Source organism: Zosterops lateralis, assembly GCF_965231275.1.
Source record: "Zosterops lateralis genome assembly, chromosome: Z".
Lineage (NCBI taxonomy): Eukaryota > Metazoa > Chordata > Aves > Passeriformes > Zosteropidae > Zosterops > Zosterops lateralis.
This window is the reverse complement of record NC_139800.1, coordinates 38230834-38244437: the sequence shown is the minus strand read 5'-3', so window position 1 is coordinate 38244437 and position 13604 is coordinate 38230834. Positions and strand designations below refer to the sequence as shown.

The following is a 13604-nucleotide window of genomic DNA, read 5'->3' as shown; positions in this document are numbered from 1 at the left end:
ATGCTCACCAAAAATGAGCATCAAACTTTTCTAGTAAACACCTCCTTAGAATTATAAATATGTGTTAACATTGTTGCTAACTTGGCAGGGATAAATAATCTCATATGGATTGATAAAGCAGTATTTTTCCAACTGATCCAAAAAGATGCTGGCCAGAGCAGGCTATACCCCAAAGAGATGTAATTACAAATTATCTAAGCTGCTTTCATTTTAATGGAAATAAATAGCAGCAAGATTAAAAATTAGATTTAAAAAAATCATCCAACAATTAGTGCAAGGAAAAATCTCTGCCATGCAGCCCATGAAAGCTCAGTTTCAAAGGTCTGCATTTCTGTGAACTAAGAAGGCTAGGAGGATGTTCTTCAGGCTTTATTGTTCAACCTTACTGCACGGTTTCCTTGTAGCCAAAGGAGCTTAAGGTAGAAAGACTTCTTCAGTAGTCTATGGGCAACCTCTTTCAAGAAGAGCTGCTTCTGAAATTTTCAGACCTTTAGGTCTGAAACTATAAAAATCTATTTGATGTGGCGGTCTGAACATGAATGACATAAGGTTTACAGTTTTCAAGCCTCTTAGCCACTTTCTAACTGGAAGGCTTGTTTCAAGAACATTTAGAACAGAGGCTGTGATCCATCTTAAGTGAGGTTTGCTTACACCTCTCTGCTGTTACCTTTTTTTCTGGTTGATCATTTGAAAATAAGGATAGTAGTTTGGCAACCAGAAATGTTTCCATTTGTGTCTGAGTCCTCTATTTAAAGAAATCATATGATAGTCAATAAATGTTGCCTGAGAGGAGTTAATGACTGGGTGAACAAAATCTCTTCTAGGAGAGAACTATTTTTGTCACAACTTAGCACATCATAAAACACTTTATGTTATAGTTATAGCATTCTTCTTGCTGGACAAGCTAAAACAAGGAGGAGTTTTCAGCAGTGGCTTCAGGTTTTGCCCTTCCATAGGCTGTCCTTTAATGTATTCTGAAATTGGGTAACACTTGTTTTTTATGTTCATCAGAGTGGTAGCCCATTTTGTTATGCTTTCCAAATCCCAAAAGCCTGTCTTACTATCTAGTTCTTTTGACAGGATTTACAGCCAAAGTTGCTTTGAAAATTAACACTTCACAAGAAAAATAATATGAAAGCTTCAGAACAGCAGTTCATTCAGCAGCAAAGTAATTCTGTGGAAGATGTTTACAGTCACTCTTTTTGTGTGCAGATGACCCTATGGTATAGCATAAAACTATGTAACTACTTAATCTTCTTCCAGACAAACAGGAACATGAAGCAATGAACCATGACAAGAATGTTGATTACAATTTAGATGTGAATGAAGCTGAATCAGAAACAGACAAGCAAGCAGCACTTGCAGGGATTGAAAATGGTAAAAAACCAAAAAACCCAGTTTTAATCCAAATATCACATGCTGAAAATGTTAAGATCATGTTTTCCATGTATCCTGTAGCAAGCTATACCTAGCTAATTTCTGTTGGTTTTTTTTGAACTTTCCCTCATGTTTACAGTGTGACCTGTTTTCTGTATAGCACCACTGACTATACTCTTTAGTGGGGGGTGTGGTATCTGTAACTTTACTATACTACACAGTATTTAACAGTCCTTAGAAAATTTCTTCTGTGGTTTTCTAGATAAAAGTTTCTATATGAAGAACTTCCACCTCTTAAAAGGTTTATGTACTTTTTTCTTTTTTTCCCTCATTAGTTCAAAACCCTGAAGATATGAAGAACCACTTACCTGACCATGGTGAAGGACGACAGAAGTTGTGAACAAAGGAGACTCTTGATTCAACTGAGTCACCTCTTCATCCAAATGCAGCAATGATTCAAGCAAAATGATCTTAGAAGGTTTTGATTATCTTCTGAAGGTCTGACTAAGGGCCCAGACAAAGTAGTATTTTCTTGTTAAGTTCTAGTACTGTTTCAATGGGGATAAGAGGTAAATCTCTGGAGGATTGCTTCAAAGCAGTTTGGCCTCTGCAGTGACTTTCTCCTTCCTATCAATTACAAAATTGCAATCAGTCAGGTAGCAATAAAGATAATAACTTTAAGTTGGCTACCTTGTATAGCCATACTGCAGTATGCTGTGTGTGGATTGGCAGTACATAATGCACAGTCCTCTGCCAAGGATGGATCTCTCCCGTGAGCAATGCACAGTAGAGAAATCCCCAGCTTAGTTTTAAGCATTTAAGAAGGAGCTGTGTTACTGTAACAAAACATAGGAAGGATGAAAACCAGTCCATGTTGCAGTCTACCCTTGTGCCTGTTCTGGCACTTTTTACTGCAACACAAACTGAGAAAATACAACTGTAGTCCTCAAATACTATGTAGAATGATATAGGTACTGGGGCCTCTAAATTAAATTCCTGGATTACAGTGTTGAGATGTGTTCTTAGCTTCAAAGTTAAAAAAAAACAAACAAAAAAGGATTCTGATGATAGCAGTTTCTTATTAAGAGAGTAGGCAGGAAGATTTTTCTGAAAGCTTTGTTGGATTCCACAAGGGCAGCACTGCAGTTTGGTTTGGTTACCACTGCCTTGCACAGGTTTAGTGTAAAAATTCAAACTGATAAACTTTTTATGACAGAAGCTCTCTGAAATGGTATACTACAACTACCCTTTACTCCACTCAGCCACTATCTTCTGTGAAAAGAGAGGAATGCAAATGCTTGCCTTATACAACAGCAAGCTCAGCTTTTCAACATGACTAATCTCTGCTGGACTTCTGACGGAGCTAACCAGACTATTATGAATTTAGAAGATATGGCAGTGTCTCCCACAGGTGAAGCTTTAGTTGCGATGTCTTATGTTAATCACAATGTATCATCTTGTTAATATACTGCAGGACATTTCTTTTCTGTCACTTGTTAAATGTAAACTAAAAACTAGTTTACTTGCGATAAGCAAGAAATACCCTCTACTTACCACTAAGGCACCCTTAACTGCACTCCAACAACCATGTATAGCCAGCTGGTTTAAGGAAATTTTTATATTTGTGTATAATTTTGTTTGGAGCATTCTTTATGAGTATGAATGAACCTCTGTCGAGACAGTACAGCAGCAGACAGCTGTGATTAACTTGCCAATCTGCATTCCATTTAAGAAAACACAAATTTGTCTTTGCTTTCTGTTAAAGCACTTAGCTTCATAACTCCTTTTCTGGTGTGTCATTCTTCAGTGTACTAGTTTATACCTGCTGTGTACCTTAAGATACCTAAATATGCAAGTGTCTTTTGTGTATGACAAGAGTATTAGTTGTCATCAAGTGAAGGTCAGAGTTTAATTCAAATGATGCCTATTAAGCCTAAACATGGGAACACTTCACTAACAGTTTTTCACCCTTTAAGTAAGACCTAACTGGTGTGGGCTACTACAGTCAACACAGCAGGGAAAACAAATGCTTGTAAGCATCTGTTCTGACAAGTATTGGGAAACTTGGGTTATTGGGATTTTTTTTTTTTGGCAAGTAAATGTTTTAACATCAAAGTGCTTACCCATAATTTGGACAAAAATATTTACCCATCATCTGAGCATTTTCTAGGACTTAATTTGTAAACAATTATGCAGCTGAGATTTATCAGGAATTTAATATTGATTGTAAAAAGCATATATTCTAACAGTAAAAAATAGACAATGAAACACTGTATTCAAGTTGAATGAATAACTTTACCAGTATCAAGTTAAAAATTAAAAAACAAACAGGTCAGGGTAGTTAGTATATTGCCAGAAAATTATTAAAACTAATTGTTTTGGCTATACTTCTGTACATTTTTGGGCTTCTCCTAGCGAACTGGATGTTGTCCTCCATAAATACGACCACTTCTGTACAAAACACACTTGTAAACCTCTGAGGGCAAAGGGTCTGAATACCTGCATGACAGCAATGTTCAAAAGCATGAAGGACTTCAGTTTTATTCACAATGACTTCAAGTGCTTCAGTCTAACTTGGGTGGTAGATCTCTAGTAGGCAAGACCTTTAGTTGAACAAGAGATTAATTTGGAACTGTGGTGAACATACTGTTGTCTCTCAGGCATTACTACTTTTCTCTAATCTTCTGGGTGTTTTACTAGCATTTTGGTTTGGTTTTCTTTACAACTAAATCTGATGCAATTTAGGAAAGTATTTAAAAGTAATCTTCTCTAGTGTATTCATGTTATTCTGTACAATTCATCCAGTTCTAATTGCAATGAAAAGGGGAAATAATATTATTGCTATTTTCTTGGTTACGCATATCTCATGTAATTTGCTTTCTGTTTTACTTGCTGCATTTTAAAATACTGTTTTTTTGAGAAATAACAAAGGCTGTCCTTGAGCTACTGTCATATAGTTCAGGATTTTTAAGATGGGAACAATTTTGTAACTATTTACAAGAAGTCAGAGGAATGCTCTGTGCCATTTTACATCTACATATTCCAGGCTTTTTATTCCCTTAGCAACTATAATGAAAGCATTCAAGTATATTAATCATGATGATAAGCAAAGGTGTTACGTGATATCCTATCTCCTTAGCAGCAAATTTGGAAAAAACATGTTTTCAGGACAGTACTTCTGCTTACTTCAGGAAGCTGCAAATTGCTGGAAGACAAGTGTGTGTTCCACTTCAGAGGTTACTCGTGGTTTTCAAGCTCTTGCTCGGTAGTGCTGCTGCTCAGGGGATGAAGCTGAAGTGATATTAATCCACAGTAGAATTAGCTGATAGGATTAACATCAAAAAATATCTTGTAATGGTCAATATGGAGTTACGAGCTCATCCCTATAGCAGAAGTCATTGTACACCAAAATGAAGAATTATCCTGTCCAACAAAGGATTTGCTTGTATGGCCTAGGTATGACTCAGCCAAGGCCACGTTTTTTGAACTTTCTTTCCTTGCTTGTAGCAAAAAGTTGCTCTTCTGCTACAACACAATGGTTTACCTCTGTTGTTTCATATCTGAAAGCTTGGGAGGCAAAACAATTCCAGGAAGGCAGGGATAGGTTTGGGGCTTTTCCTGTTTTAGATATCTACCAGTAAATTACTACATAACACAGTAGGATCCAGCAGCCCCATTGCAGTCAAAAATGGAGAATAAAGATCATGCTAGTGTAGCAATCCCTAGTTTGCATGAGCAAAGACTGGGACTTTAACAAAGTTGCAGAGTTGGTAAAATAGAATCCTCAGTGTCTGGTGCTATTGCTCGTGACTACTGCAGTGTCTGCTGTGCAGATTCTCCACCACTCTGAGAAAAAAGACAAAGGAACAAACTCCAACTAGGAATCACTCACTCAATAGCTAAATGACTAATTTTCATTTCCTCTCAATCTCTATAAAGATTGTTATAGCTTGGAGAGTGTGGTGAGGAAAAAAACCCCAACATTTCTCTACTTGCAAAGTGAGCAATTCTAATACAGTTAAGGAAAACCACAGAAATTCAAAATCTCTCAAAGTGACTTTGTTAAATGCAGAACTGCAGTAGCCCAGCTGTGGACATCAGACATGAGGCTCTATTGCATGATTTTTATTCAACCCACCACTTTGTCAGAATGCAGTAATAAAAGTTACTTACGATCAAAATCTGTAATATCAACTAAGATACAACCTTCTTTAATAATACAAAATTAAAATCAAAATTAAAATCAAAATTAAAATCAGTTTCACGCATAAAATCCAATAAACTTTATACAAACCACTTTAAAACAGCAGTTGTCATTCAAATCACATAAAGGCAGCAGACTACAGATATTTCACATAACAGTACTTTTATCCTGGACATCCCTCATAGTCCAAGTGCAGCACTAGTTATTCCCTCTCCTAGAGTTGGTATCTGCTACACAGATATTCTTCAGGTATCCTAGCAAAAATCTCTTGTCCCTCAAACAAGCTTTACAACTGGGAAGTATTTATGAGGAGAGAAGTCAAATTCTGGAGGAACCTATAAAGAAAAGATTTAGAACATTAGACAGCAGTACTACTTCCATTTAATACTCATAATTAGAACAACCTGCAGACAGGAAAAAAAAATTACACAGCAACAGACAAAAAAAATACTTTGTGGTAGCCAGCACTCTCATGGCTTCATTTGCACAAGCTGCTGTAACACTTTCTTGTTCCTGATGTTGAAGAATACCCTTATTAGTCTATGTTGTCCCACATGCATTTCCCAATTTTTTTTTTTCTCAAAACATTTATAGGTTAGAATTTTCTATATTTAGATAACTACTAAGCCAACTATTTCAAGGGGAAAATAAAGTTAACTCTCCCTGTTCTTAAAGAGTAACTATGGCTTGAATGTGCTTGTTTGTTTCTTAAGAGATCTGTGGTGGCTTTACATAGAATTAGATGGACCATTCATGTTGGGAAATCTCCAGATCATTAAATCTAACCTTAATGTACTTATTACTACATTTTATGTTCAGTTGAGCTGGCATTTCCTTTACCTTAGAGTCTTTCTTGTGGCCTCCTGCCAGCAGCTTCATGACCACAATATTGGGTTTTGCAACTTTTAGAATTCGATTGACCTAAACACAAAACAGAAAGAAGTCTTCAAGTCAAAGCATTTGACTTCACAATTCTTTCAAAGATAATACTGTACTGTTGACATATTATTAGCGATACAGCAGTTTTCTTACAGGATCAGTTTAACAGATCAGACTTTTTTGGATTGGCTTTTAAGTACAACAACTGGATTAAATAAATTTCATGAAGAGTGCATTTATTTTAATAGTCACTTTAAAAAAAAAAAAAATTCAACAGATCATAGAAACCACAGCTGTAACAATTCTTGAACAAAAACATAGGAACTATGGCAAGTTCTGTGGCACTCATGTAAATAAAGGTATAGACAGACTCCAGGTGTCTAATCTTCAACATTGCAACACAATGGTAAGAGAAACTCATTTATGAAACTGGTGGCTTTTTTGCATGGAAGTGCTCTGGATGTGCTCAAAACTACCTCTTAACTGTCTTGACCTCCAATAGAAAGCTCATGTCTGAGTACCACCAGGATCCAAAGAGGAAAAAGTGATTCCAAAATTCTCAGGAGGGCCTAATTAATTAAGTATTCTTAACTGGCTTAGATGTGATAGAAAAAGCATCCTTCTTGCTCCAAAATACAGTCACAGACACTTAAGGTTTTAGGCTATGTATAAAGAGGGAGAAATTCCTACCCATGTTTACAGGTCAGTGCTGAGAAAACTGCTGCAGGGAGAAAGTGCCAGACTCAGTCCTTGTTTCATCCTCATGATATTCAAACCTATTTTCCCCACCTCTCAGGAGTGCACCTGAGTTATGAGATTTCAACTAAGTGTAGCAGGCATGCTAACACTGTCTGGTTTAAAGTGCTGTGCTTTTAGAAGGGCTAGAAGGCAACGTGCAAGGAAATAAGCTGCTATCCAGAATCTCAGGTCCTCGGCAGAGAGAGCTTTTTTTTAACTGTGAGCACAACTTTATGCTAGCTTGAAGTACTGAAACAGACCGCTGTGCAAGGTGCCACCACTCTTCACTGTCTACTCCTTAATCAAAGCACTTGGCTTTGCTCAGCATTTTGGATCTCAAGGAGATCCAGCTGAAAATAAACACTCTGTTTCAAGCAAATACTCCTTTTCCAAGTATTTCTGTCTTACCTCATTGTCTGGATTCGGAATATTCTCAAGAATCATTTTAGCTTGCTGATAGTGCTTGCTAGCTGCCATGTACAGATCTGATGACTGAGGAGGTGGGCTGTACTTATTTAAATCAGACATTTCCTAGTGTGATACAGGAATACATAAATACATGTTACAATATATAAAATTGAAACTAAAAATTGCCAGGAGATTGTTTTCATCACATTACTATATTCAAGAGAAGAGTTATGTCAACTAAATATTATTTCAAAAATCGAAATTGAAAACATTTCTTTAAAATGGCAAAACCCAAGCAACAACACAGTGCTCAACTATTACAGTGCCATAAAACATAATGAAATATAAAACAGTCTCTCTTGAACATGTTGCTCTTCATTTGCTTTAGTAGTGGCATGCAACAAGGAATGAAATTACAGGAGAAAATAGGAGGAAAAAATAAGTATATTGTTTACTCAAAGCTACAGCAAGTCAGATGCTGAAACTACAAAGCTTCATTTTATATAATTTTGATTCTTCCAACTTTTTTTATTCTTGATTAGGGATGAAAAAATAACCCTTTAATGACAAGAAGAAAACTATGATAATTTCTTAATTTCCACTACAACAGTTCATAACATTAAACCGGGGAGAGAAACTAGAATAGAAAATAGCACTGTTTCAGTTCAGACTAATCCCCTAAGCGAGACTAATAATCAAATGGGTGAGCAGCCAGGGGTACTGCAAACATCTGGTTGAATATGAGCCAACAAGGTGCTCTTACAATGAACCAGACAAACCTCATATACGAGTCCACAAACAGGAGTATGGTCAGCGTATCAAGGAAGGTTATCATCCTGAACTCAGTATTTATGTTCTGTTATCTGAAATACTGCATCCAGGGCTGGAACCACTCAGTTCAAGAAAGATGGTGAGATGTGGAATTGGGTGGGGGCCTAGAGCATATAAGCCACAAGGAGAGGTCAGTGGACTTGGACTTCTCAGTTAGATAGGAAGGATGCTAATGGGTAATTTTAATAGCAGCCTACAGCTACTTGAAAGACAGTTACAAAGCTGTCAGAAGATAAAGACTCCTTGTTCATAATGGCATACAATGTAACATGAGAGGCCACAGATTGTGGCTTAGTAATTCAGACTAGGCATTAGGAAAAAAAGAGTAGTGCAGCCCTCAATCAGTTATCCTATGACTTAAAGAACCAGAAAAAAAATAAATGGATCAGGTTTAACCAAAAATATTGGAAAATCTTCAACTTTGATTTTTTTTCATATTTGGCTAGACAAAGACACAGGTTATGTGATTTATAATGATACTTCAAGGAGGAGACTGGACAGGACATGCCTCCACTGGTCCCTTCTATACACCACTGTAAATTAACTTTATTTTTCCATTTGCTTGCTGCACTAATAAAAACATGCTGCTATAATTAACCACATCCAAGAAATCTGTTCATAGACTTCCAAAAGATGTTATTTTCATGCAAATCAACAGAAGCATCTTAAGCTGCCGTATCAGACGATTTTCTAAACATCTAAGCATCCAAGTTTATAAAGACATCAATGCAATACATCTTTCTCGCACAAAAGTAAAGCAAGAAGTCCTTCCCATTGTGATGTAGCTTCATTGTGATGGTCTTTTTACTGTGACAGTATTTAAAGCAGGTAAATAAATGACTTCTTCAAATGGGCTGCACCACATTTCAAGGTTACTCACTTTAAATTGCAAGTAGTGCACTGGAGGTGGTGTTATAACACTGTTGAATGGAGCAAATCTGTGCTCATATCGAACTTGTTCACTGTCCAGTTCAAACTTAGGTTTTCTTACTTTGCCATCCATGTCAAATGCGATCATTGTCTAAAAGGAAAGGATAAATATAGTGAAAAGTATTACCTCATGTCATATTTTGCTGTGAGGAAGATCAGAATTGTGATTTAGCTATAACTGGAAGGATAGAAAAACTGTAGGGAATTTACCATAGAAAACTATAAATTTGAACTTAATTTCCAGCACCACTACAAAGAAAGAAGGCATGTATGCAGGATTCCTATTACAAAAAAATTGAAACAAACGGACACAAATGAGTTACCTTGTACATCCCAGCGCACATATTTTGGTATGCTTGACTCATCGTGATCTCTCTACTGAGAGGGCGAACTGCAAATTTTACATAAAAATACATTTTTTTAAATTCAGTGTAAGTACATGTATTAATTTCAGATCAAAGGAGTTCTTCCAAACTCCCACAAAGTCACATAACTCAATTATATTTTAAAATACCTGAAGTATACAAAGCCTAGACATGCATTTCTGCTCACCTGGCTCCTGGTTACATAAAGTACCTCAGGACACACTAACTGGTCTCATGAACACGATTCTGCTCTCAGTGGAATAAACTGGTCAGTGGTATTCCCATGACATTATAAAACACTGAACAACAGCCTCAAACTTACAGTCTGTACACAAGAGGCCTGGTTCAGGGATCTTTTTTGATTTCTAGGGTCAAAAAGTTAAAGCACTTTTTATCCTAATAATCCTGACAGCATTGTTGTAAGATTTCTTTTAGCTTCCAGTGTTTAGTTAGTGCCAAACACTTGGCACCTTAAGTACATTAGTGATTTTCTGAACTTCTAGAGAAAAGGGAATTTAGTTGATACAATCCTGAGCTGTTCATATGCAATTTTTGTTACCCTTGAAAAGGTGGCAAGGAAAAGAAAGGGAAACTCACCATTGTAAAATTTAGAAACATGCTTTAAGAACTTCTAAAGCCAAATAGATATTACAGAAATATGATGAAAGTCTAGTATTTGAATCTAGTTGCAGTCACTAGAAGCACAATTCTGCAGGAATTATAAACACATCCAATACATAGCACAGCTAATGAAACTGAATATAAATGGTTTGTTTTATTCCAAAAGATCTGTATGAAAATAAAAAGCTAACTAAATAAATAGGAAATTCTTAACAAGTTTTACCTCCAGCATTCATAAACATTACAACAGTTTTCCTACCCATATCTATGTTGGCTCTTTAAACTTTGAATTTTAATTCTACATTGCGGCATGGAAGGGAAAAAAAAAGAAGTCTTGAGTTAACACTACACCTAGTGTACCTTTCTTCTTTTTCTTCGTTTTCTTACTACTACGGCCTTTCTGTTGTTCCTCCATGATCCTCTCCTCTGCCATTTGGGAGCTGTCGGCACGGCTCAGCGTAGACATCAGCCAGGCATAGAGAAACTCAGAGAGATACCTGCACACAAGTGGTACGGAGCTGTTACGGGCTGCAGTGCACCACGCACTCGGAGCATCAAGGCACTTGCTCCAAGAGGTTAAGGACACATCCTAGCAAAGGACAATGTGTATGGGCCATGAAAATTCCTTGTTTGGCATGGCTGGAATCAACACATTAGTCCATGTTTGTGTTCTGGTGCAAATTCAACCACAAACAGCTCAAGGTGTGCAAGCTTCTTGCACATTTACAAGTGAAGTCTAAGCTTCTTATTTCAAAACTCCTATAAGATCAAATTTTTCTAGAACTCTTCCCCCAGCAAATGAAGGGTCTTTTAAAAGATACTATGTTAGCACCTTTTTTAGTTTTGTTATGATTTGTTATTCTGAGAAACAAGGTAACTACTATTTTTTTCCAGGACTAAAAACCTGTGAATTATTACGTAAAGGGGCCAAGCCCACAGATACATAACATCCGTATGCAGTTTTTTCAGAGTTAAAGAGACAACTCTAAGAATATTTTTTAGAAAGGGGAAGTGAGTCCAATAAAAACCTCAACTGACTTCAAATCAAAAGGAATAGGGGAAAAATAAAGAAAAAATTACAGATTTGGAGCACAACAAAAATGTAGTAATAGTTATAAGAAGTTGTAATCAGAAGAAAAATTACAGAGAAATTTGAGTTTCATTTGCACATTACCTCTCAGAAACGGCTTCTTTTTTTTTCTTACAATTCCAACTAAGAGTGGTTTTATAAAAATAGTGAAGGGAAATTTGGGCAGGTAAAAAAAATACTGTCTCCTACTGAAGTTGGTAGTACTTATTGAGTTTCTACTTCAAGAATATTGCCATCTTCTGGTAACTTCTGGAATGTTAATTTCCTCACTTAATACTAAACCCACTGTTGAAACAACATAGAAATGCAATGCATTGAGGTTTGTGCCATTTGAAATGTTTCAGTCTTTCAGTAAAGAGGGTTTATGGCTTACGTAGGAATGAATCTCTTGATAGTGGGTTGTTTTTTTTTTTTTTTAATTATCTTTTGGCACAAGCCATTAACTCTGAAAAGTAATTAATGTGAATGGAAGTGGACAAGTAGAAATATTCTGTCTCCAAATAATGGTAATTTTCATTAAAGGTGGAAGATGTCTCTTCAAATATACCCCAGATAAGAAGTTAATACTAGCTAGTCAACTTTCAGATTGCAGTTATTAAGGGACTTAAAACTTCACAGAACTTTTCCAGAATAGTAGAGATCAGTAAGACTATTGATTCTGATACTACAAGGGCAGAAAAGAATAAAGGAAATTGCTTTTCTCCTGCATACTCTTGTCCACCAAAATCAGCACAGTTTTCATTCACTGTAAATAGAAGGCCCTATGCCAAAAAGCTAAACAGAGTGAGAATTACAATTTCAAGAAAAAAAGTACACTGTTTAGTAAGTCAGAAAAACTAGAGACCAATTAATTTTTTTCTCCACTTGTAATATTATAAGTAGGTAAACCAAACAATGTTGATCAAGCCTGAGCTCATAAAATCATATTTGAGGTCCCTCCTTTAAACATGTGTAATTATAGCTCTCTATAATTAGAACATTCTCCTCAAAGAGCTGTCAATAAATCTTCTTACCAATAGATGTAGTAATATTCATGCATACTGTAAAGTTCTAACTCGAAGCCACTGAGAAGATACTGTATCATAATACGGAGGTTATGATATAGGACCCAGGTGCCCAAGCAAGCCAAATGTTGCCTTTGTGGTTCCTGCTTCAGTAACATGCTATGAAGCGCTGCATCTACTTTCTCTGCCTGTCGAGAAACAAAACAAAAAACCTCAAAGACAGAGAAGGAAAAATATGACTGAAACAGCATCCCAAGACAGAAATAAAATCTTAATCACATCTCAACAAATTGGGTCAGTAAATTTATGCTCCAGATTACAAGATGGAAATAACTCTATAACTGTCAGAAAACTGGAAAGATACTCACCTAAGTAAATTCTGCTGCACAGAATAAAAATATTCTATACAGTAATATAGGAAGAACATTAGATAAGTAATTTTTTAAAATTTTAAATGTATTTGTATATTGAACATTAGCAGTCACATGAGGACAAACTCAGAACTCATTATATGCTGTTGTTCATTGGTTTATATTGGCAATAATTACTTCTCTTAAAAAAAACCCAACAAACTAGCTGCATTGAAAAAATCAACTTACAAGCTTTATATGCAAGAAACACACTGTGTTCCACAGGAGTAACTAAAATAACGCTAAGACCAATTTTGTCTTAAGAAGGCAGTTGTATGGAAGACAGAGTCTCTCACAGTTAGAATGTTATCAATAATCCTAAACAGAACAATCCATATAATCTGCTACAAAAAAAAAACCAAACAAAAAAAACCCCAACAACAACAACAAAAAAACAACAACAACAACACAACAAAAAAAAAAAACCAAACCAAACCAAAACAAAACAAAACAAAAAAAAACAAAAACAAACAAACAAACAAAAAAAAAACAAAAACAAAAAAACAAAAAACAAAAAACAAAAAAAAACACAAAACAAAAAAAAAAAAAACAAAACAAAAAAAAAACAAAACAAAAAAAAAAAAACAAAAAAAAACCAAAAAAAACCCAAAAAAAACAACCAACAAACCCCAAAAAACAGTGCCTCAGCTACAATACTGCAACAAACTCAAACCATCTTGAAAAAAGCTGGAGCATGCAAAATGTCCCTCCAACTCCAAGTTCCTCAATTTTTCTCCTTGCCATATG

General features: G+C 35.8%; 2 protein-coding genes across 3 annotated transcripts in view; one reads left to right on the top strand and one right to left on the bottom strand.

The window, feature by feature from the left end:
• Positions 1-3730, top strand: part of GOLM1 (golgi membrane protein 1) — a 35920-nt gene extending 32190 nt beyond the window's left edge. For both annotated transcript variants that reach the window (XM_083884541.1, XM_083884540.1), the window contains 2 exons: positions 1264-1377; positions 1713-3730. In XM_083884541.1, the coding sequence (XP_083740667.1) occupies positions 1264-1377; positions 1713-1777 (179 nt within the window). In that variant the 3' untranslated portion in view covers positions 1778-3730. The remainder of the gene's footprint in view (positions 1-1263; positions 1378-1712) is intronic.
• The window catches only part of NAA35 (N-alpha-acetyltransferase 35, NatC auxiliary subunit), a 26757-nt gene continuing 16579 nt past the window's right edge, over positions 3427-13604 (bottom strand). The window contains exons 17-23 of the mRNA XM_083884539.1: positions 12457-12635; positions 10714-10850; positions 9691-9758; positions 9318-9458; positions 7607-7729; positions 6422-6502; positions 3427-5916 (exon numbers count right to left, since the gene is read on the bottom strand). Coding sequence (XP_083740665.1) covers positions 5857-5916; positions 6422-6502; positions 7607-7729; positions 9318-9458; positions 9691-9758; positions 10714-10850; positions 12457-12635 — 789 coding nt within the window. The 3' untranslated portion in view covers positions 3427-5856. The remainder of the gene's footprint in view (positions 5917-6421; positions 6503-7606; positions 7730-9317; positions 9459-9690; positions 9759-10713; positions 10851-12456; positions 12636-13604) is intronic.